Source organism: Mustela nigripes, chromosome 6, assembly GCF_022355385.1.
Source record: "Mustela nigripes isolate SB6536 chromosome 6, MUSNIG.SB6536, whole genome shotgun sequence".
NCBI lineage: Eukaryota > Metazoa > Chordata > Mammalia > Carnivora > Mustelidae > Mustela > Mustela nigripes.
Genome location: NC_081562.1, coordinates 7,703,162 through 7,727,024, shown reverse-complemented (window position 1 = coordinate 7,727,024; position 23,863 = coordinate 7,703,162). Strand labels below are relative to the sequence as shown.

The following is a 23,863-nucleotide window of genomic DNA, read 5'->3' as shown; positions in this document are numbered from 1 at the left end:
CCAAATAATAGAGTGTCAGAGATTATTAACTTTTGCTCTCAAAATTAGGTATTACCTTTACTCGTTTCTTTAGAAGCTGCCGTTTTAAACCTTCATAGAACATGAACTGGATGGCAGGATTGAAGACCAACAGCAAGGAAGGAAATGTGCCATTCCATAAAGCCAAGATTCCTTCATCTCGAATGATCTGGTGAAAAGCATCTAAGCAAGAAATCAAGGACTTTTGATTACAACTCCCTAACTGGAGAACACAATGTGAATTTTGTTCAAATGTATCCAAAACACAAATCATAACAGTTCTATTAAAACTTCCTTCATGCAGTGACAGTCTAGGGGCATGTTCATCAGGTAACTTCTTGATAATCGTCAGACACTGACAGTCACATTACTGAGAAACCAACTTAAATTACAGGCAATTCTTCCTGACAATCTGGCATTAGATGGTCAGGTTTTCCTAAGTAATCACCACCACCATGACTGAGAACTCTTGTCTTAAAGAGAATTGTGAACTTATAGCCCATGTATTTCACAGCAAAGCCCAGGACAACAATAGATAGTACCTTGGGATCCATTATTTAGGATATGGCTTCTAAGAAAACCACTATTCTCATTACAAAGATGGACACATGGGAAAGGAGAACCAGGTAACGTGGTATTATTATGCTAAAAGTCATGAGATATTAATGATAACTTTATCCAAAGACAACATTAAAAGGAACAGTGTAGGGGCATCTGGGTGGCTCAGTCACTAAACATCTGCCTTCAGCTTAGGTCATGATCCAAGCGTCCTGGGATCAACCACATATATCGGGCTCTCTGCTCAGTAAGGAGCCTGTTTCTCCCTCTCCAGCTCCTGCATGGTTGTATTCTATCTCTTGCTACCTCTCTCTGTCATATATAAATAATATCTTTTTAAAAATATAGCAAAAAGTAACAGTGTAGATTATTCTTTAGAAATCTTGACCCCCCTCCCACCAACACTCTACAAACAGCATACTTCTCTACCTCCTGACGTCGGGTTTGGCCTCTTTGCTAACAAGAGGATGTTAGCAAACGAGAGGCAAACTGGGGGTTTTACAACTGGACGTGTCCTCTTGTGCTTTTGCCATTACCAAGAGAAGAATATGTGTAGGCTGATCCCAGCCTAGATGAGTCAAATCTTTGTCAATCCACAGACACATGAGCTAAACAAATGCTTACTGTTAGATGTGGAGATTTGAGGCCGTCTGATATGCAGCATTATTGTGGCAATAAATTCCAGACACAGAGAGAAAAGAAACTCCTTAAATAGGAACTCACCCACCAAACACTTACCAATAATACCTTTGTAGTTGGTTGGTACAATGTCTTCATTCCTAAATTTTGCCCCTTGTAGTTTCAGTCTGGTGTTTACCACCCAGAGCGGAGTTGTCAGCAACACATTCACCACTCCTTTAAAAAGAAAGAGAAGACAAAGGGAAAGCAACATGTAACCTTGTAAGCTGTTCTGTCTTAAGTTAAAGCTACGTACCAATGTTTCATTTATACTTCTGCCAGTGACCTACTGGGAGACCCGAGGTAAGGTGTCTCTCTGTGACAGGGTAGAACACAAGCCACTACTGTTAGAAGCAATTCAAAAGCCTTGCTGAGAGTAAAATGGCTGGCAGCAGTACCTTTCCACATTTCTATGAAAGGAAATGATCTTTTTGTCAACTTATATAGCATCCAAAGTAGCAATTTTGATCTAGTTCTAAGTATCTTTTAAAAAAATAACAGTTTTAATAAGGCCTACTGATCACATACTAAGTCCATGACAATATCTAATAAAACACGGAATGTGCAACTCTCACGTAAGTAGCTTACATGGTTTTAAGTGAGTGTGGGTTTGGTACAATGGGTGACAGGTGGGTGAAAGTGGTCATTTGAAAGAGCTTCACCAGGGACTAGAGGCTCACAGAAGAGCTCCTCATCACTTAGGGGATTAGGATAGGCAGGCAGCAAGCAGTGGTTATGAACCATCACAAAACATCTGAAATAGCTTCGCAAGCATCATGATCCTTACAAGCTTAAGGATGGGGATGTTGGCCCCCCAATGTTGCCTCAGAGTGGAACAATACAATGAGCCAGGTGCTTCTGTTCTGAAAACACATGATCCCAAGTTAACACCATCTTGAGATATTAAAATATTCCTCATCAGTCCTGGAATGATTAAAAAAAATACCAGATAGAGTTGTAACAAAATGCCTGACACATAGTATATACTCTATAAATATTTGTTAAATAAATATTGAACAAATGAACCAATGAACAAACTCAGCAAACAACCACACATCAAGCTATCCAGCTCTAGCCAGGCTTTGAAGAACCAAGAGGCATAATCCTAAGGAAGAGAAATCTTCTTTTACTAAACATCATTTAAACACAACAGGAGGAAGAATGTTTTGTTTTGTGAAATCTCAAAACACACCATTCAAAAAACAGAAGTCCAACCAAAGATAAGCTTGATGAAACAGCCAAGAGATTAAAATCCTATTTTTTCATCTGTGGTATATAGCTGCTAAAGTAAGATAATGTTACCTCTTTCTTAAGAGCATTATGAGAACTCCTTTCTTAAAAGAGAGTATAAAAAAATTTTATGAGCTGTATTTATTGTATTTTTAAAATCACATAACACATCAAAGAGTCATCTTTAGTTATGACTAACTATATTCATGCATTGTCACTTAAGGTATTGATCATAATCTGAAAAAGCCTTACCTAGAGATTCCTGCTAGTGTCATTTTTTTAAAAAAGTGCCAGTGCTCAAGAGGTCAAGAGAGAAGGATATCAACCCATGCCCACTTGCTCAGACTTTATGATGTGTTCCTATTGAATGCAACGCACACATCATTTGACAGAAAAATCAAGAGCAAGAAAAATCAGACTAGACAGTGCTACTGAGCAAATGATTGCATTTTTTTTTTTTTTCAGATGAAGACAGGAGAGCTCAGAAACAGAGGTCACAGACTTCTGTAGCTAACATAGACAGGCAAAGTGCACACACCTTTCTAAACAAATGAAACATGTTGTCTATTAAACAAACTCTTCAGAAATCAAAATTCCTTTCATGCTCTATTTTCATGCTCTATTCAAGAGGTAAATACCCACAGAACACTTTAGGCAATGCAGCCTGGATTTAAGATTTAACTATAATTCAAAATTTTGCTTTCATATATATCTTTGTTTTGAGCTGAAAGACTCAGGATTCTAAGGACAATCTCAAATACAAAAATGTACTGTATCATTTACAGAAGAAAATAATACTAAGTGCTTGTGGGAACATTCGTATTTTGAAGCTTTTCATCTGAGAAGTTTAAGTACTGTGTTCATCTTCTAAGCCAAAATAGACGGAGAGGTATTTTTTAACCACTATAATTTTACGAGTTCTGGGAAAAGATACTCAAATATTTGAGGATCCAAAACCTTACGAAAAACTTGGAACCTACATAATGAAGCAAAAGACAGCATTCCATGTAAGAAAAACAAGCTACAAACAGTCATGATGAGGGATTCCAACTTTACAAACACACGATGGATATGACTGAAGTATAAAGAAAGTTGTCTGCTTATTTATTAGCCCAAGTAGAAAGTTCTTTCAGTTCTATACTGTGGCTGTTGCTTCATTCTAAGATGGGAATACTAGCATTTTACTACTTAATGCAAGAAATTGTTTTTCATGGCACCTGGGTGGTTCAGTTGTTAAGCTGCTACCTTTGGCTCAGGTCATGATTCCGGGGTCCTGGGTTCGAGCCCCGCATCAGGCTCCCTGCTCTGCGGGAAGCCTGCTTCTCCCTCTCCCACTCCCCCTGCTTGTGTTCCCTCTCTCACTGTGTCTCACTCTGTCAAATAAATAAAATCTTAAAAAAAAATTGTTTTTCTTCCAATTTAAGTGATTCCATTTTTGTTTTTCTTTGTAAAAATCATTTATAAGAAACAGAAGCAAAATTAAGAGATGAACAGTAACTGAACACATGCACTGAAATTATGCACTGATTCAAGGAATAATTTAAACAGCTCTTTACTTCTAAAATCTTGAAAACAAAATAGTTTTATTAGCAGTGAGTCTGTTAAGGAGACAAAAAAGAAGTATTGCTAATCATATATGCACTTATGGGAAATCAGTGCAATGGCCACTGATACAAGACAAGGGCAGATCAAGGTCATAAATCTAACCGCTTGGCTCCCTATGAAGGAATGCAACTTGATACACAATAGAAACAAACCTGCCTCACCGGATTTAAGACTGGAGGGCAGGAAAGGAATATGAACTGTCAACAATAACACCACTGGCATTCAAAAACAGTTATTGGTAAAAATCCCAATTTCACAAAAATGGCAAGTATCTTCTTCATTTAAATTTTCTGTGAGATTCTGTTCCCAAATCCCTCCCCAAGGTATCAAGCTATATGAGCTTTTTTCCCTATGAAAGTACAATAACTAATAAATTCCTAAATTTCAAACAGAACTTGAATAACAATTATACTGTTCCTAGTTCTCCTTGGAGACAATGAAACTCATTTCAACAGTGATTTTAATACATGACAAGGCTCACAGCAGGAAAAGAAAAAGTGGTTCTAATTCAAAGAATGCATAGGTATTAAGATATGAAAACATGTTATGAGGAGAAATTTAAAACTCACAAAAGCATTTTTCCAAGAATTCCTTACTTTCAGAAAAAGAGAGAACCTATAATCAGAGAATCTCAGAATTATAAAGAACTATAACATACAACTGACCAAGGGTCTCTCAATGATGGTAACAACCAACATTTTGATTGTGGGCTGGACAATCCTTTGTTTAGGGCAGCTGGTGGGGCCTTACTGTGCATCAGACCAACAACAGAAGCTATAGAAGGATGGGGTCATTAAATGTCTTGGTATACTCAAGGAGTCACAGTTTTCCAAGAGAGGATGGGAACAGTAAAGATCAAGCTAGAAGAAAGCAGTATCACAGAAGACTGCACGTTGGGCATTTATCCTGTATACAATGGGGGCCTTTTATTCTGTGGGTACCGTGATTTTATTTATATGTAAGTGGCAGACATCAAAAGGTCTGAAGCTGGGGATAACATCAGATTTGGGTTTCAGAATAGCAGTCCCCCACCATCTCTCTGATAAGGCATATAATAGATGAGGCTCACCACTGACACGGACCCACTGCACCTTTCTTTCACATACTCAAGAAAACACTTCAGAATGTAAGTGAATGAGAATGATATGCTTTTCTCAAACTTGCTTATGTCACTTGAATCTGTTATGGTAGGCAAAATTTTGTAGGTATGTGGTATGTACAAGAAAAGGCACAAAACTCCCATCAGTGAACCAATATGCCTTGGCCATGTATTTTAAAAAAATGAAAAAATATGTATTTATACTTCTTAAGTTAAAATAAAATACAATGTAAGTAGTCTATTTATGATAATCCCTACCTCGTGCTCGCATCGGCAGCACATATACTAAAAAAAAACCGATAATCCCTAGGTCAACTGACTTTTAAAAACTAACTGCCTTAATATTCCAGTCTAGCCGTGTTAGATATGGGGGAATCTGCTATGATTATAGATGTGTAAAGCAAAGCACAGTGAGAGAGAGAATAACAATGGTGTTGTGCACCTGGTGGAGAACGGGATGTCAGATGCCAGCAAATAAACAGCTTTGAGGGACGCCTGGATGGTTCAGTTGGTTAAGCAACTGCCTTCGGCTCAGGTCATGGTCCCAGCGTCCTGGGATCGAGTCCCACATCGGGCTCCTTGCTCGGCAGGGAGCCTGCTTCTCCCTCTGTCTCTGCCTGCCATTCTGTCTGCCTGTGCTCACTCTCGCTCCCCCTCTCTCTCTGACAAATAAATAAAATCTTTAAAAAAACAAAAAACAAAAAAAAAACAGCTTTGAACAATTAAAAAGGATATTGTACTGAGGGTTGCTGGAGGGATAGCTGGGTGAAGGACACTAGGGAGGGTATGTGCTGTGTAAGACTGATGAGTCATAGACCTGTACCCCTGAAACAAATAATACATTATGTTAATAAAAATTCAATAAATAATTAAATTAAAAAAGATTTCATCATATATTTCATGAATTAGTAGTTTCATGGAAAGTTACTGAGTTAGTCCTTGATAGTGAGTCATAACCTTTTAAATGTCAATACATAAAACTACAGTAATCTAAAATGTATTAAAATCAAAATATTACAAATACTTGGTCTCAGGTATTCAAGATAATACTAGAGTGCCATTTGTTGCAATTATGTAAAAAAGAAGGTTCCTTCTGTACAGGATAACCTTGGATTTATTCTGATTTTTTTGCCAGGTGAACAAATCTCAAGCTTGAATTCTTTGAGTTATGATACTGTTAGAAAGGTTATTCTAAGACAATTATCATATGATCTCCCTGATATGAGGAATTCGAGAGGCACCGTGGGGGATTTGGGGGGTACGGAAAGAAAAAATGAACCAAGATGGGATCCGGGGGGAGACAAACCATAAAACACTCTTAATCTCACAAAACAAACTGAAGGTTGCCGGGGGCATGGGGGTAGGGAGAGGGTAGTTGGGTTATGGACATTGGGGAGGGTATGTGCTATGATGAGTGCTGTGAAGTGTGTAAGCCTGACGATTCACAGACCTGTTCCCCTGGGGCAAATAATACATTATATGTTAATTAAAAAAATAAAAAAAGAAAGAAAAGAAAAGTTATTCTATTCTTCCAGAAAGGAAGCTGGGCAGAATTATGCGAAGTAGGTAAGTTAAGGACGACTTCAGAAGCAACAACAGAAATGGCTATGGATATGGAAAAGAAGAAATAGATTCTAGAGATACTTAGGAGACAGACTGATGATGGTTCCTTTTTTTTAAAGTAATCTCTATGCCCAAAAAAGGACTCAAACACTCAACCCGGAGACCAATTGTCACATGCTCTACTGACTGAGCCAGCCAGGCATCCCTGAGACTGATGGTCCTTGATGATCAAACGACTGTGGAGGGTAAGAGAGCACTATGCTATGATGACTCCTGGATTTCTATCCTGAGTTATTTACTTACAAATCTTTATTCATTTCTTCAGAGAATGAAATCCTGTGTGTTATACGCTATGAAAAAGTTGGCTTGGTGGGTGGTCAAAAGGGACACACTTTTATTATAAAATAAATAAGTCATTAATATCAAATAATATCAAATCAAAAATCAAATCAAGTAAGTCACTAAGAATAGCATAGTGATTATTGTGTATTTGAAAGTTGCTAAGAGAGTAGATCTTCAAAGTTCTCACCACAGGGGCGCCTGGCTGGTTCAGTTGGTGGAGCATGTGACTCTTGATCTCCAGGGTTGTGGGTTCAAGACCCACATTGGGTGTAGAGATTACTTAAAAATAAAATCTTAAGAAAAAGTTCTCACCACAAGGAAAAAAAATTTAATTGTGTGGTGATGGATGTTAACTATCATTTTGCAATATATACAAATACTAAATCCTTATGTTGTACACCTGAAACTAATATAATGTTATATGTCAATTATATCTCAATTAAAAAAAAGCTTGGTACAGGTGAAAGTTAATTAGATCTTAATGAGCTTAAAACCAAAATGAGAGTATTAAGCAGAAGAAAACCTCAGAGACCAAGCCAAAAAACATCAATGGCCTCATAGTGGTAAAGAGGAAAACTTGTAGGGCACGAGTACTCTTGGCCTGGTAACTATTTTTCAATTAAATCATTTAAATTTCAAATGGACATTTACATTATTCAAATATACGGCTCCCAAAGTACTAATTTTTCAAAGAATATACCAAAAATTGATTCCACAAAACAGAATACTAAAAGTATAATAGTTAAATCAATTAATTTAGGGGTGCCTGGGTGGCTCAGCTGGTTAACTGTCTACCTTCAGCTCAGGTCATGATCCCAGAGGCCTGAGACTGAGCCCCACATAGGGCGCCCTGCTCAGCGGGAAGCCCACTTCTCTCGCTCCTTTTGCCTCTCCTCTGCTTGTGCTCTCTCTCTAATAATTAATAAAATCTTAAAAAAAAAATTTATTGTAATCCTTTTTTTTTTTTTTTTTTTAAAGAGACTCAGGGTGCCTGCGTAGCTCAGTTGGTTAAGCGTGTGACTCTTGATTTTGGCTCAGGCCATGATCTCAGGGTCGTGAGATTGAGCCCTCCTATCAGGTTCCCCACTTAGCATGGAGTCAGCTTGGGATTCTCTCTCTCCCTCACCCCTCCCAACCCCCACTTGCGTGTTCTCTCTCTCTGTAAATAAATAAATAAAATCTTCAAAAAGAGAGAGACTTTAAGCTCCATAATTTCTGGGACGCTGCTAAACATGGATAAAACAATCTTCTCTGGATTAAAAGACAAAAATAAGCCAGGCTAGCTCAGAAATAAACCTTTTTGTGTCTATGGTCAATGATCTTCCACAAGGGTGTCAGGACCACTCAACAGGGAAAGGAAAATATCATCAAATGGTACTAGGAAAACTGGATACCTACGCACAAAAAAGAATGAAGTTGGATCTGTATCTTTCACCACATATAAAAATTTATTCTAAATGGAAAAATTTTAAAAATTATTCTAAATGGATTAAAGATCCAAACATAAGACCTAAAAGTATAAAACTCCTAGAAGAAAACAGAGCAGAAAATGTTTTCATGTCGGGACGCCTGGGTGGCTCAGTTGGTTAAACGGCTGCCTTCGGCTCAGGTCATGATCCCAGCGTCCTGGGATCGAGTCCCACATCGGGCTCCTTGCTCAGCAGGGAGCCTGCTTCTCCCTCTGCCTCTGCCTGCCATTCTGTCTGCCTGTGCTTGCTCTCTCCCCCTCTCTCTCTCTGATAAATAAATAAAATCTTTAAAAAAAAAAAAGAAAATGTTTTCATGTCATTAGACACAGCAATGACTTTTTGGATGTGACACCAAAAGCACAGGCAGAAAAGCAAAAATAGACAAATGGCACAAACACCAAACTTAAAATTTTTAAGCACCAAAGGACATAACCAACAGAGTAAAAGGCAATGGAGAATGGGAGAACATACCTGGAAATCATATATCTCATAAGGGGCTAATATCCAGAATATATAAAAAAATACCTACAGCTCAATGACAAAATATCAAATAACTAATTTAAAGGCAAAGGACTTGAACAGACATTTCTCCAAAGATGATATACAAGTGGCCAATAAGCATATGAAAAGATGCTCAACATCACTACTCATCAGAGAAATGCAAATCAAACCACAGTGAACTATCACCTCACACTATCACTGGGATGGCTACTATTAAAGCAAAAACACCCAGGAAGTAACAAGAGCTGGTAAGGATGTGGAGAATTAAAAACCCCTGCCATAACTGCTATGGAAAAGAGTATGGTAGTTCCTTATGAGGAAAAAAAACAAAAACAAAAACGAACAAAAAGCAAAAAACACACACAAAAAAACCCTAATATATGATCCTGCAATCTCACTTCTAGGTATATATCCAAAAGAACTGAAAGCAGGGACTTGAAGAGATATATCTGCACAACCCATGTTCATAATAGCAACTATTCAAAGTATCCAAGAGTTAGAAACAACCTAAATGCCCATCATTAGATGAATGGATAAACAAAATGGTATATACATACAAGTAAATATTATTTATTATATACATACAAGAAAAGATTATTTAGTCTTAAAAAAAAAAATAGAAATCCTGCTACATCCTACAACATGAATGAACCTTGAAGACATGCTGAATGAAATGAGCCAGTTCCAAAAAGACAAATGCTGTATAATTCCAGTTACATAAGACATCTACAGTAGTCAGATTTATAGAAACAGAAAGAATGGGGCTGGAGAAGGGGGTAAGGGGGTGTTGTTGTCTAATGGTTATAGAGTTTCACATTTATAAGATGAAAATGTTCTGGAGATTTGTTTCACAATAATGTAAATAAACTTACTATTGAAGTATACACTTAAAAATCATTAAAATAGTAAATTATATGTTGTTTGTTTTTACCAAACACACACACACACGTAGAGCCAAGTCAGAAAATTAATTATATTCTTTGTAGCATTATTTTGTGCTAAAACGACATCTTAGAGAATATATGAACCACAAGATAAACATTAAAATATAAAAAACTTTATATTCAGAAAACTTTGTTACCTGCAACAAATCCAACTACTAGATCTTTTCCAGTAGTAGAACGTTGACCTTTGACCCAGACTGCTTTGAGACTATTAAAAGTGTAGAAATAGACAAAATTGGAGCAGCAGAGACTGGAGATAACTGGAAACCACCCTCGATATGGTGCCAGGCTAGAGGAAAAACACAATAAGCAATGTAAAGATGCTGGACAAAAGCTAGTGGAAAGGGGCAAAGTTCTAGAAAAGGGTGATCATGATTCAGATATTCTCCAAGTTCATTCCTACACTACAACATACTCCAAACTGTACATATATCTCATATTCTGAAAGAAGCCCAAACCAAGAAATCTTTTCTACCATTAATGATACCAAAGAAACAACACACTTTCAATGACTGATTTTCCTGGTTTCCTCCCCTTGATTTCCTTTCATAATTACTGTATAAAATTAGAGATAATTTCTGCATGGCTATTAGTTAATATAGCACCATTCACATTTTATTACAAGGTAACAACATTTAAAAATGAAGTAAATACAGACATAATAAGTGTAAAAAAAAAAAAGTGATGGGAGCATGTTATTAGGGCACAGGAAGCAGGCTGACGGGGGTCCCACTCAGGACAGTTTCAACACCAACATAATACAGTATGGTAATCAACTGTAAACGACCAAAAAACCAGGAATTTCTAGGTCTATACTAATACTAAATAAAATTTGTCTTCATAGACCACTGATAGATGCAAGAGAGGAAAATTTAAATAATTCAGTGGTTAACGTGAATCTGAGAAATCATAACTAACCAATGAGGGCAGGTGGACAATATGTGATTCCAGATGTGAGAGCCTAAGGACACAATATCACCTATGCATGACTCTGGTCAAGAATGCAGAGCCCTCAGTCTAATCATAAAGAAACATGAGGCAAACTTAAAATGAGAAACATTTTATTTAAAAGAAGGGGGGCTATATTCTTTAAAAATGTCAACATCATAGGGGTAAAAGGCTTTGATGTATGGTGTGTAACTTACTCTTAAATAATTCTGAAAAAAGTTTGTGTGGTGTGTGTGTGTGTAATAAAGACAGAAGGGAAGGGAGAGAGAAAGCAGGGAGAAAATATCAGCGCAACCGGGAAAATAAATGGGAAAAAGTGTTAATATAGTAGGTGGCTCTGGGTAAAGCATATATTGATATTCTTTGTAGTATTTTTAGTTTTGTAACTTTTTGTGAACTTGAAATTATTTCCAAATAAAAAGTTAAAAAAAAAAGTACATAATCTGAAGGCATCTGATAGGAATGAACTAAACAACAACTTCGGCTCACTGTAAAAAAACACTAAAACGTAAAACAAAGCATTGGTTTCATGGAAGACTCTATGATCAAGAACCAAAATGTCCAACTACAAAACTTTAAGGAGATGAAAACAATTATGTACTTACAAGTCAGGCAATTACAGATTCACAACTACTGTAAGGCTACAAGAATGGAAAGAGAGTTGAGGACAGGTGTGCTAGGAGCCCAGCAATCTCCTAAAGGGCTGCTTTGTCTAGCAAAGATGGGCAAGGTGGTACTCACAGGCCTTCTTCCTTAATGATCTCCAGGAGCACCATGTGTGTAGTTTTGGACTTTCTTTTCTCATCAACTATAAGATAAAAGAATATACATTTTAACTAAATCCTTTGAGAATTATTATCTTCAGCATCGACAAGTTTCGCTGAAATGCTATTTACCTCACCTGAGCAATCTCCCACCCTATTATTTGAGCTCCCTAACTTGCCTCAGAACTCACCAATCCTCCTTGTTCCTATTGCTAAATTCCCAACTGTGGTTTCCTTGGGTCTCATCTGTTATTCATGAACCACAAACCATTTTAATTCAATGCCTAATTCCCAAAGCAAAAGTGTGACAGGAATCTTGTATTTTATAAGGCTTTCTTGTTTTGAGGGTTTTTTTTTTTCAGAGTTACATATTCCCATTTTTATCTTAACATCTTATAACATAAAGAGGAAACTAATTACCATCTCCCTGTTAGTGGAGAGGCCAGACACAAAAGATGTGAAGGACACATGTAGCTGGCAGCAGAGCCACGATTAAAACTCAGGTTTTCGGGCTCCTGGGTAGCTCAGTTGGTTAGACAACTGCCTTCGGCTCAGGTCACAATCCTGGAGTCCCAAGGATCGAGTCCCGCATCGGGCTCCCGGCTCTATGGGGAGTCTACTTCTCTCTCTGACCTTCTCGCCTCTCATGTTCTCTCTCACTGTCTCTCTCTCAAATAAATAAATAAAATCTTTAAAAAAAAAAAAAAAACCACCTCAGGTTTTCAAAGTTTTAGGCTTTTGTTCTATTTTTGTTGTTGTTGTTGTTGTTCTATTTCTAAAATATTTGTTCTCTTTCTAAAAAATAAAGGTCTCAGAAGGATGAGAACTGGGGTGACTGGCTGGCTCAGTTGGTAGAACATGTGACTCTTGATATCAGGGTCATAAGTTTGAGCCCCACCTTGGGCGTAGAACTTACTTAAAACTAAAAAAAGGATGAGAGCTCTGCTTTTCTTGGCATTCTCACTGAAAAATCACAAAACCTCAATTAACTTCACATTTCCTACCCACGCTTGGAGAACATTTTGAAAACATAAAAATGTGGAAATAGAACAATATCCTAAGAATTAAAATTGATACCTATACGGTTTGTGGGATGGTGAAAGGAAACTCCTACAGAAGGCAATCTGGCCATCGCTATCAAAATTACAAACAGGCTTACCCTTTGATCCAGCAATCTCCCTTCTGGGAATTTATCCCATAGAACTACAGAAACAATTCTACAAAAGAGAAGAGGGGTACCTGGGTGGCTCAGTCAGTTGGGCATCCAGGTCTTGGTTTCAGCCAGTGCTGTGATCTTGGGGTGGTAGAAATCAGGCCCCACATGGGGCTCCACATTCTGCATGGAGTCTGCTTGTCCCTCTCCCTCTGCTCCTCCCCCTGATCACATGCTCTGTCTCTTTCTCAAATAAATAAATAAAACCTTTAAAAAAAAATCTTAAAAAAAATTTTTTTTTTAATTTAAAAAATTAAAAAAAAAAGATTTTATTTATTTATTTGACAGACAGAGATCACAAGTAGGAAGAGAGGCAGGCAGTGGGGTAGGGGAACAGGCTGCCCACTGAGCAGAGAGCCCAACTCGGGGCTCGATCCCAGGACCCTGGGATCATCACCTGAGCCGAAGGCAGATGCTTTAACCCACTGAACCAACCAGGCGCCTCTAAATAAATAAAATCTTAAAAAGAGAGAGAGAGAGATAGAAGAAAAGATCCAAGAATCTACAATAGGGGAAGGGGAAACAGGTTCTGGAGCATTTACACTATGAAATCATGCTACAGCTCGAAGGACGAAGAAGCTCTCAAAGCACTGATTTGGAAAGCATCCAAAATATGCTGTTAAGTAAAAAATGTATGGCACAGAAAAATGTGACAAATATGCTTTTTTTTTTTTGTGGAAGGACGGGAGAAATCTTCTATATTCTTATTTGCTTGTTATTCCGTAATGAAATTCTGCATGACTATTTGAAAGACTAATAAAGACATTATCTGCAGAGAAGGGAAAACGGGCAGATCAGAGTGAGATTTTCCACTATAGTGCACATCATTTTATATATTTTGAGTCATATGAAAAAACCTATCACAAAACTCTAAAATTGATTGATAATGATAGCCATAAAGGGTTTTAACATTAAATTACATTGAATTAGTTTATTCAAAGCTAATCTTATTCTTATCTCTTCACATAAGTTCTAGCATAGGTTTATAATTTCAAGTTGAAAATACTAGGGAATAAGCAAGCACGAATTATAGTTGCCTAGTCCTATAACTCAAAAGAGGCAAACTAGGTCTAGATCTACATGTCCAACTTAGCAGTGACAATGGGTGTTTGGATCCACTGTCTCTATTCTTTGCTCTCTTTTGAGAAGATCTACCCCCAGCAAAAACTCTGTACATTGTGCCTTAAAAATGTCATATTGTGCAGGCACCAGTTGGCTTACTTGGTAGAGCATGCAACTCTTGATCTTGGGGTTGTAAATTTGAGCCCAATGTTGTATATAGAGATTACTTTAAAAAAAAAAAAAAAAAATTAGAGTTCCTGAGTGGCTCAGTCGGTTAAGTGTCTGCCTTGGGCTCAGGTCATGATCTAAGCTGGGACCGGCCCCATATCAGGCTCCCTGATCAGTGGGGAGTCTGCTTCTCCCTCTCTCTGTGCCCCTCCCCCTCACTGTGCTTGATCTTTCTCCTTCTATCAAATAAATGAATAAAATCTTTTTTAAAAACTCATATCGTTGGGCGCCTGGGTGGCTCAGTGCGTTAAGCCGCTGCCTTCGGCTCAGGTCATGATCTCAGGGTTCTGGGATCGAGTCCCGCATCAGGCTCTCTGCTCAGCAGGGAGCCTGCTTCCCCTCTCTCTCTGCCTGTCTCTCTGCCTACTTGTGATCTCCCTCTCTGTCAAATAAATAAATAAAATCTTAAAAAAAAAACTCATATTGTTTATTAGAAATAACTGTAATGATTCAAAATTATTAATGCAAACCCACTCAGGTTTTTTCAGATAAGAGTGGCTGAGACTACGACTCATCCATGAACATCTCTCTGTTAACTGGGAAACAGCAAGGATGTAAAGTCAGTGGAAATGGACAAGGATAGATTGTTAACAAAACAGCTATCCTTTTTTTTTTTTTAAAGATTTTATTTATTTATCAGAGAGAGAGAGAGAGCGAGCACAGGCAGACAGAATGGCAGACAGAGGCAGAGGGAGAAGCAGGCTCCCTGCAAAACAGCTATCCTTATGTTAACTTAGAACTTATGAGAAAAATATGTTTGCTTCTTGACACCAAATGAAAAAACTATGATGCCTACAAAAGATACTCACCTTGAAGTCGGAGTCGAGCTGTATCCAAGGGGAAAAATACTGTCATTGCTGTCACACTTCCCTGAAAAGTTTGAAAAGCCTTTAGCAATTACGGTTCCATTAAAAACAAAAAGCCACAACTTTCAAGTGAATAAAAGTTCATTATTAACAAGGAGTCAAATCATACTTTCAGTGAACAGACATATACAATATTGGAATTATTACTGCTCAAGTTCTATAGTTTTATACTTAAACGGAAGTATTTTATTTTCTAGAAAGAATCTCTCTCTCAGGGGCGCCTGGGTGGCTCAGTGGGTTAAGCCGCTGCCTTCGGCTCAGGTCATGATCTCAGGGTCCTGGGATCGAGCCCCGCATCGGGCTCTCTGCTCAGCAGGGAGCCTGCTTCCCTCTCTCTCTCTCCCCACCTGCCTCTCTGCCTACTTGTGATCTCTGTCTGTCAAATAAATAAAATCTTTAAAAAAAAAAAAAAAAGAATCTCTCTCTTATACTGAAAAAGAAAATGAAGAGGTTGCCTGGAGAGGACAAACTTAGGGGTTTACAACCCAGGACATAAGTAGAAGATAGCAGATAAATGGATTTTTAATCTTTTATAGGTCAGTTGCTGCTCCTATGCTCTCTCTGATAATCCTACACACCAAAATATCCAGTAATCAAACAGATACATACTTCTATTCTCTTGGCTTAATCGATATACTTACCACAAAGTAAAGGAAGTATACAAATCATATTGCTCTTTAAAATAGTTTTGTTTGCTTGTGTTTTAAGTAAAATAGGGACAATCTTGGCTCAATATTCCATCTGTTCATCCAGAGTAACACAATGACAAAAAAAATATCAGGGACAGAGGCCCAAACTAGTCTTTCCATTCAAGAAATCCTACAACAGATAGGGGTGCCTGGATGGCTCAGTCGGTTAAGTGTCTGCCTTTGGTGGAGGTTATGATTCCAGGGTCCTGGGATGGAGCCTCACATTGAGGGGTTGGGAGGAGGTCCCTGTTCAGTGGGGATCCTGCTTCTCCCTCTCCCTCTGCACGCCCCCAGGTTTTTTAAGTAAATTAAATAAATAAATAGATAAATAAATAAATAAATAAATAAAATCTTTTCAAAATCCTATGACAGATAAAAACCACAGTTTGGGATGAAATCTTCAGGTGGGTTTATGGTCTCAACCCAGATGGAGACCCACTAGTATATATTCTCAGGCATAAGATCCAAGTTTTAGGATACTAATCTAATAATGGTTACATATAATATTTTAATCATGATAACAACTGGAAATTAGGTCAACCTTATGGATAAGAAACATTTGTCAGGTCTCTTATCTATTTAAATAGGTCAGCCTGCTTGACAATGGAGAACACTGTACTGTCCTGTAAAGTATTCTTCAAAACTCAGATTGAATGTTACCACCCGTTGCCCATCTATGTTCGTTCCTCTGTGTTCCCACAACACTTGCTTATAGCTCCTCTACTAGATTTTAAAAATATTTACTGTCTCTTTGTAGAACATCAATCCTTAATAAAATGTTTATTCAAGTTACCTATTCAATTATTTATGCTTTTTTTTTTGATGACTCCCAGCACCAATGTTCTTTCTAATAAGGACTAGATAATATCTAATGTCTCAAGAAACACTGGACCACAAAGTCTTACAGTCTACAGACCTATGCTTCCAGCACTCTTGCTCATGTCACTGGCAATTTCTAAGAAAAATGGGGACTGGGAAGCTGGAGAATGTTTATTGGGTTATGAAGGCTGTGGCTTTTTTCCCCCACAGCATGGTACTACAAATCCATGTAGGGTACTGCATAAACAGGGCATCTCTAGGCAAGAAAGCCCTGTCTGGAAACTACTTTTTCAAACAATTGGACCATTTCCGTCCCTCTTCCTTGCCAGCTTTAAAGATATACCTGAAGTTTCCCAAGTTAGAAAAACCTGCCTACGTACCTTGAAATTTTTAAGTGAAGTACATGGTATGCCAAGCTAAAAAGAACAGTCATTACTAAGAATTCAATGGTCTATTACCTCCTCAAGGACTAGCATAAAGTTCAAATCAGTAAAATTAACTAACTTTTTAAAATTTATTAGTACTGGGGGTGCCTGGGTGGCTCAGTGAGTTAAAGCCTCTGCCATCGGCTCAGGTCATAATCTCGGGGTCCTGGGATCGAGCCCTGCATCAGGCTCTCTGCTCAACAGGGAAACTGCTTCCCCCTCTCTCTCTGCCTACCTCTCTGCCTACTTGTGATCTCTCTCTCTGTGTCAAATAAATTTTTTTTAAAAATCTAAAAAAAAAAAATTTATTAGTACTGGAAAGACTGGATCAAGATGGGTGACTCAAAACTCAGCATTGCCTCCTCCCCGTTCCAATCACTAATAATGACAGAAAAGGTTTATAGGTTGAAGTATCATGTAGGGGGACCTGGGTGGCTAAGTCGGTTAAGCATCTGACTCTTGGTTTGGGCTCAGGCCAGCTCGGGTTTCACCATCCCAGGGTCCTGAGATTGAGCCCTGTCAGGATCCACACCAGGGCACAGTCTGCTTGAAATTCTTTCCCCCTCTTGCTCCCACCCTGTCCATCCTCTCCCTGTTCATATTCTTGCTCTCTAAAATAAATAAGAATCTTAAAAAACAAAAATTAAGGGTGAAATGAGAGTTTCAGTTTGCAACAATATGATGGCCTAAACAACATGCTGCAAAATACCTCGCTGAGCTCACAGGATAGTAAGGGAAATCTACTGAGGCCAGAAAAAGCAGGAACCCATAGGATTAAGCAGACTCTTTGGCTTTGGTTGTCTAAGAGTATTTTTGCCAATCTAAGTGATCAAGCAGCTTTATTATTTTTAGATTGAAGTGGAATTCACATATCCTAAATTAACCATTTAAAAGTACCATTCAGGGCACCTGGGTGGCTCAGTAGGTTAAAGCCTTTGCCTTCGGCTCAGGTCATGACCCCAGGGTCCTGGGATAGAGCCCCACATTGGGCTCTCTGCTCCGTGGGGAGCCTGCTTCCTCCTCTCTCGCTGCCTGCCTCTCTACTTGTGATCTCTGTCTGTCAAATAAATAAAAAAATCTTTAAAAAAAAAAGTATCATTCAGTGCCATTGGTATATTCACGGTGCTGTGCAACCACCAATTCTATCAAATCCCAACATATTTTCATCACCTCAAAAGACAAGCAAGCACGTCCCACTTCCCCCTCCACTCAGCCCTGACAACCACTAATCTGCTTTCTGTCTCTATGGATGTATCCATTCTCATTTATTTCATATAAAAACAATCGTGCAAAGTGTGACCTCTTGTGTGTACCAACCTTGGAGCATTTATCAGTACTTCATTCCTTTTTATGGCTAATATTTGATTGTATGTATATACTGTATAGTTTATCCACTCAAAATATTATGGAATGAGACATTGTGAATGCATTAAGTACTGCTGAACCATACACTTTAAAGTTTTGTGGGGTTTTTTTTTGTTTGTTTGCTTTGGTTTTTCAGTTAGCTTTACACCCATCACGGGACTTGAACTTACTCGGACTGAGCCAGTCAGGTGCCCCTGAACTGTATTCTTTAAAATGGTTAAGTTTACATTATGGGAATAACACAGTTAAAAAAAAAAAAATTAATCCTCACAACAACCTGATGAGATTAAGTACTGGTATTTTCTTCATTTTACATATGAGGAAAAAGATACTGAGAGGTTTTGTAACTTTACTAAAGTTACTCTTTGCAAGTGGCAGAATTAGTATTTGAAAACCAGCAACTTGGCTCCAGAGACCACACACTTAACCACTGTTGTAATTAAAACCTTAAAAAAATTTTACTAATATAATACTAAATATTACTGAGAAAGAAAAAAAGGTACTAATATGGGACCTATTTAATGCATCAAAATTTTTTTGTGTACTAGTCTGGAAACTCAGCATAGAGCCAGGCATAGCATAAGGCCTAAACTTGTTAATTAATGTATGATTATATGCACCTACAAATAAACTTAATATCCATGAAAAAATTTATTCAAAATGCTAAATTTGGAACATAGCTGTTCTGTACACTGGGAACTTGCTATATTTGTCTCCTCACCAAGCAAACACACAGATGACTGCTTTCCTTTTCATAAGCAGCTGTTACCTGAAGGAAAATATTTATTATATATGCGAGTTTTATGCTAAGCTATATAAGCACATGACTTTTTAGAATCTGAATTAAATTCCTCTTTCATAAATACTCAGTGCTTTTTTTCCTCTAGGACTGTCTGTTCACTTACATAAAATTAGAAGGCACGAAATACCAAGAAGATAACCACAATGTACAATACTGTTGTGCCAGAGAGACATAAAAATAAATCCATTATTTTGAGTCCCACAGAATTGAGTGGGAGTTCTACTGCTGACATTAATTAAAATTTAAAAGAATCCATTTCCAGAGAAACAACCTTCTGGTGTCTCACCAAAAACAAACATTTTTAGTCACAATTTTCTAGCATCCCCCTCTGACATTTAACCATTAGGTCTTAGGAAATGAATTAATTGCTATACCACACTGGCACCTAGAGCTAGAAAAGTCTTCAGAAATCATCTTGTGGGGCACCTGGGTAGCTCAGTGGGTTAAGCCTCTGCCTTAGGCTCAGGTCATGATCTCAGGGTCCTGAGATCAAGCCCTGCATTGGGCTCTCAGCTTGGCGGGGACCCTGCTTCCCCCAAGTAGGCTTCCTTCTCTGCCTATTTGTGATCTCTCTCTCTCTGTCAAACAAATAAAATCTTAAAAAAAAACAAAACAAAACAAAAAAAAAAAACATCTTGCAGGGGACACCCTTTACCTGAGAACTAAGGAGTCTGAGCCAGGGTAGTGAAGAGGTCTGCCCAAAGCCTGAGGGGGGAGCGCAGAGTTAGAAGCCAGAGTTCTTGGACTCCTGCTAGTTCTATTGTTCACTATTCTCAACTTTTTTCAGTCTTTTAACGTAACTCTTCTCTTCAACATATAAAAGTGTACTTGTTTTTACTCTCCATATAATTATTACTTTTTTTTTTTTTTAAACAAGCATGTGTTAGTTTTAAAGTGGGGAAAAAGCAAATACACTTTTTAAAGACATCAGAATACAAGAGCATATAGCCTAGAATCTCAAAGTATGGTTTGGGGCTCCTTGAAAGTCCCCAAACCCTTTGCAGGGATCTGCAGGATTAAAACTATTTTCGTAAGAATACGATCACAGTTTTTGCCTTTTCCTTTCTCATTTTATCACAGCAGTGTAATGAAGTTTTCCAGAGGGTACATGATATGTGATACTGAAACTGCCTGAATGCAGAAGCAGATACAAGGATCCAGCTATCTTCTCTCTCTTTTTTAAAAACACTCTTGTCAGTTTTTTTGTTTTATTTTAAGATTTTATTTACTTGACAGACAGAGATTACAAGCAGGGAGAGAGGCAAGCAGAGAGAGGAGGCAGCAGGCTCCCTGCCGAGCAGAGAGCCTGATCCCAGGACCCTGGGATCATGACCTGAGCCGAAGGCAGAGGCTTTAACCCACTGAGCCACCCAGGCCCCCCAGCTATCTTAAGTCAAACATGAGAAAGGTTTGCAAAAATATAAAACAATGTCACTCTTCTTATTATTTTGGGGAAAATTATACTTTTTTAATAAATGTTATATATGTTAACATGTAACAGGTTTAATATTATAAACAATAAATAAAAAGCTCTTCAGAGTGTGTGATAATTTTTTTAAAAGATTTTATTTATTTGAGAGACAGAGTGAGAGACAGCATGAGAGGGAAAAGGTCAGAGAGAGAAGCAGACTCCCCATGGAGCTGGGAGCCTGATGCAGGTCTCGATCCTGGGACTCCACGATCATGACCTGAGCTGAAGGGAGTCGCCCAACCAACTAAGCCACCCAGGCACCCAGAGTCTGCGATAATTTTTAAGAGCATAAAGAAATCCTGAGACCAAAGAGTTTGAGAACTTTTGTTATAAACATGCAATTAAATATGAAAACCATACATCGTTAACAAACTATTATTGGGGCGCCTGGGTGGCTCAGTTGGTAAAGTTCCTGCTTTTGGCTCAGGTCAGGATCCCAGGGTTCTGGGATCAAGCCCCCCTGCTGGGAATCCCTGCTCAGCGGGGAGCCTGCTTTTCCTCCCTGCTTGGGCTCTATCTCTCTCAAATAAATAAAATCTTAAAAATAAACAAACAATTATTCACCACATTTGCTTCTAATATCCCTTTCAACTAGCATTATGCCACCATCATAAGCAACTGAAAACATCAACTAGCTTTGGGCCGGTCACTGTCTTCATCAGGAAATTCTTTAAAAGGCAATTAACTCTAAGAACAAATGTGGCCTATAATTTACACCTCAGAACTAATAATTTATTAGAGACTTGCTTTTTAATGACAAGGATACTAAATAGTTCATAAAGAATATACAACAGGAAAAAAAAAAGAATATACAACAGGATGCTGAAAGGGGAAGTAAGTGCAAGTCTGGAAGGATGCTGAACTTTCTGGAAATTCAAAGGCTATTGTTGTCAGAATACAGAGAGCAAGATCAAGAGTGGAATTAATGTCTTGAGGGGTAAGCAGGGATCAAGTCACAGGGTTTTTTTTGCTAAGTATATTAAGGACCATTCTAGTGACTGATCAGACATATTTGGGGAGAGGAAGAAGAGGAACTTCAAGCAGGGCACCCAGGTTTCTGACTTAAAGAACCAGGGATATAGTGTAGTCATAACTGTAGGTAAACACTGCATGAAGAGAAATTCTGAGTCAGAAGATAATGATTTTGACTTTCAATTAGCTGAATTTTAAGTGCCTCCAAGACTTCTATTAGAAAATGTCCAGCAGGGGGGGTGCCAGGGTGGCTGAGTCATTAGGCGTCTGCCTTCTGCTCAAGTCATGATCCCAGGGTCTTGAGGCCTGCTTCTCCCTCTCCTGCTTCCGCTTCCCCTGCTGGTGTTCCCTCTCTCTTTGTGTCTCTGTCAAATAAATAAACAAAATCTTAAAAAAAAAAAATTGTCCAGCAGGTAGCCAGATACTTGTCTGAAAATACAGAGATTCTGGGATACAAATGTAGATTTGGGAGTCACTGAAATATAGAGGATTTCCTTACCTTTGAGTCAACAATAATTGTACTATGACTTCTAGATTTTAGGGGTTGGAGGGATCATTATTTTACCAAAAATATAGGATTACATATTGTTTTGTTTTCATAATCAAATTTTCACTCTCAACAAATAATTACTGAAAACATTTCAGTAATTTTTCCCCATTTTATTACCTTCCTTTTCCTTTCTTTGGGCTCATTTTAATACTTTTATCTAACTTCTGGAGGTGGATGTATAGCTCATTAACTTTAAGTCTTTCTTCTTTCCCAAACTTGATTTAAAGGCTAGTTATTTCTCAGTATTTTTGCCTGTGTCCTTCAGGTTCTTCTCTTTACAACTCACTGGTTTTTATTGATTTATTTAATTAAAGATTTTATTCATTTATTTGACAGAGAGAGATCACAAGCAGGCAGAGAGAGAAGGAGAAGGAGGCTCCTTGTCGAGCAGAGAGCCCAATGCGGGGCTTGATCCCATGACCCTGAGACCATGACCTGAGTCAAAGGCAGAGGTTTAACCTACTTAGCCACCCAGGTGCCCCACAACTCACTGGTTTTTAAGACATTCATAGTTGTACAACTATCACCACTATCTAACTCCATTTTTATTACCCCCAAAAGAAACCTCTACCCATTAGCAGCTACTTTCCATTCTTGCCTCCTCCCACATCCTGGCAACCACTAGTCAATTTTCTGTCTCTATTTTTCTATTCTGGATATTTCATATAAATGGAATCAAATAATACATGCTCTTTTGTGACTGGCTCCTTTCAAGACCCATCCACGTTGCAAAATCAGAACTCCATTCTGTATTACAGTTAAATAATATTCTGTTGTATGGACACACCGCATTTTGTTTATCCATTCATCAGTTGACGGATTTGGGTTGTTTCCACTTTTCTCCTTTATGAATAATGTTGCTATGAGTATTTGTGTACAAATTTTTGTTTGAATATATTTTTCAGTTCTCTAGGACTGGAATTTCTGGGTCATATGATAAGTGTTCAAAAATTTGAGGAACTACCAAACTTTTCTACTGTGGCTGAACAGTTTTATATTCCTACCAGCAAAATATGAAGATTCCAACTTTCCCATAAACTTGTAACACTTGGCTGTCCTTTTGACTAAGGTCACCCTGGTGGGTATAAAGTGGTATCTCACTGTGGTTTTGATTTCCATTTCCCTAGTAATTAATGCTGTTAAGCATCTTTTCATGTATTTATTGGCCTCTTGTTTATCTTCATTGGACAAATGGCTATTCAAATCCTTTGTCTATTTTTTAATAGGGTTATTTGCCTATTATTGAGTTGTAGGCAGTCTTTATATGTTCTGGATATTAGACCCTTAACAGATAAAAGATTTATAAATACATTCTCCCATTCTGTTTTCATCACTTTCTTGATGGGGTTTTTGAAGCATGAAAAGTCTTAAATTTGAATGAAATCCAATTTACTATTTTTCCTTTTTATTACTTGGTGTCATATCTAAGAAACCACTGCCTAATCTAAGGTCATGAAGATTTATGCCTATGTTTTCTTCTAAGAATTTTGTAGTTTTAGCTCTTACATGAGGTCTGTGGTTCATTTTAATTTTTGTGTATGGTCTGAAGTAGGGGTCCAACTTCATATTTTTGTCTGTGGATATCCAGTTGCTCTTGCAACATTTTTAAAAGAGACTGTTCTTTCCTCGTTGATATATGTTAACATTCTTGCCAAAATTCAATTGAAAAATAAATCGAGAAT

At 37.9% G+C, this 23,863-nt stretch overlaps 1 protein-coding gene across 1 annotated transcript in view; it reads right to left on the bottom strand.

Annotated features, from left to right (window-relative positions):
- Positions 1–23,863, bottom strand: part of SLC25A17 (solute carrier family 25 member 17) — a 42,238-nt gene that overhangs the window by 5,790 nt on the left and 12,585 nt on the right. The window contains exons 2-6 of the mRNA XM_059401940.1: positions 15,032–15,092; positions 11,697–11,763; positions 10,145–10,296; positions 1,315–1,431; positions 56–201 (exon numbers count right to left, since the gene is read on the bottom strand). Coding sequence (XP_059257923.1) covers positions 56–201; positions 1,315–1,431; positions 10,145–10,296; positions 11,697–11,763; positions 15,032–15,092 — 543 coding nt within the window. The remainder of the gene's footprint in view (positions 1–55; positions 202–1,314; positions 1,432–10,144; positions 10,297–11,696; positions 11,764–15,031; positions 15,093–23,863) is intronic.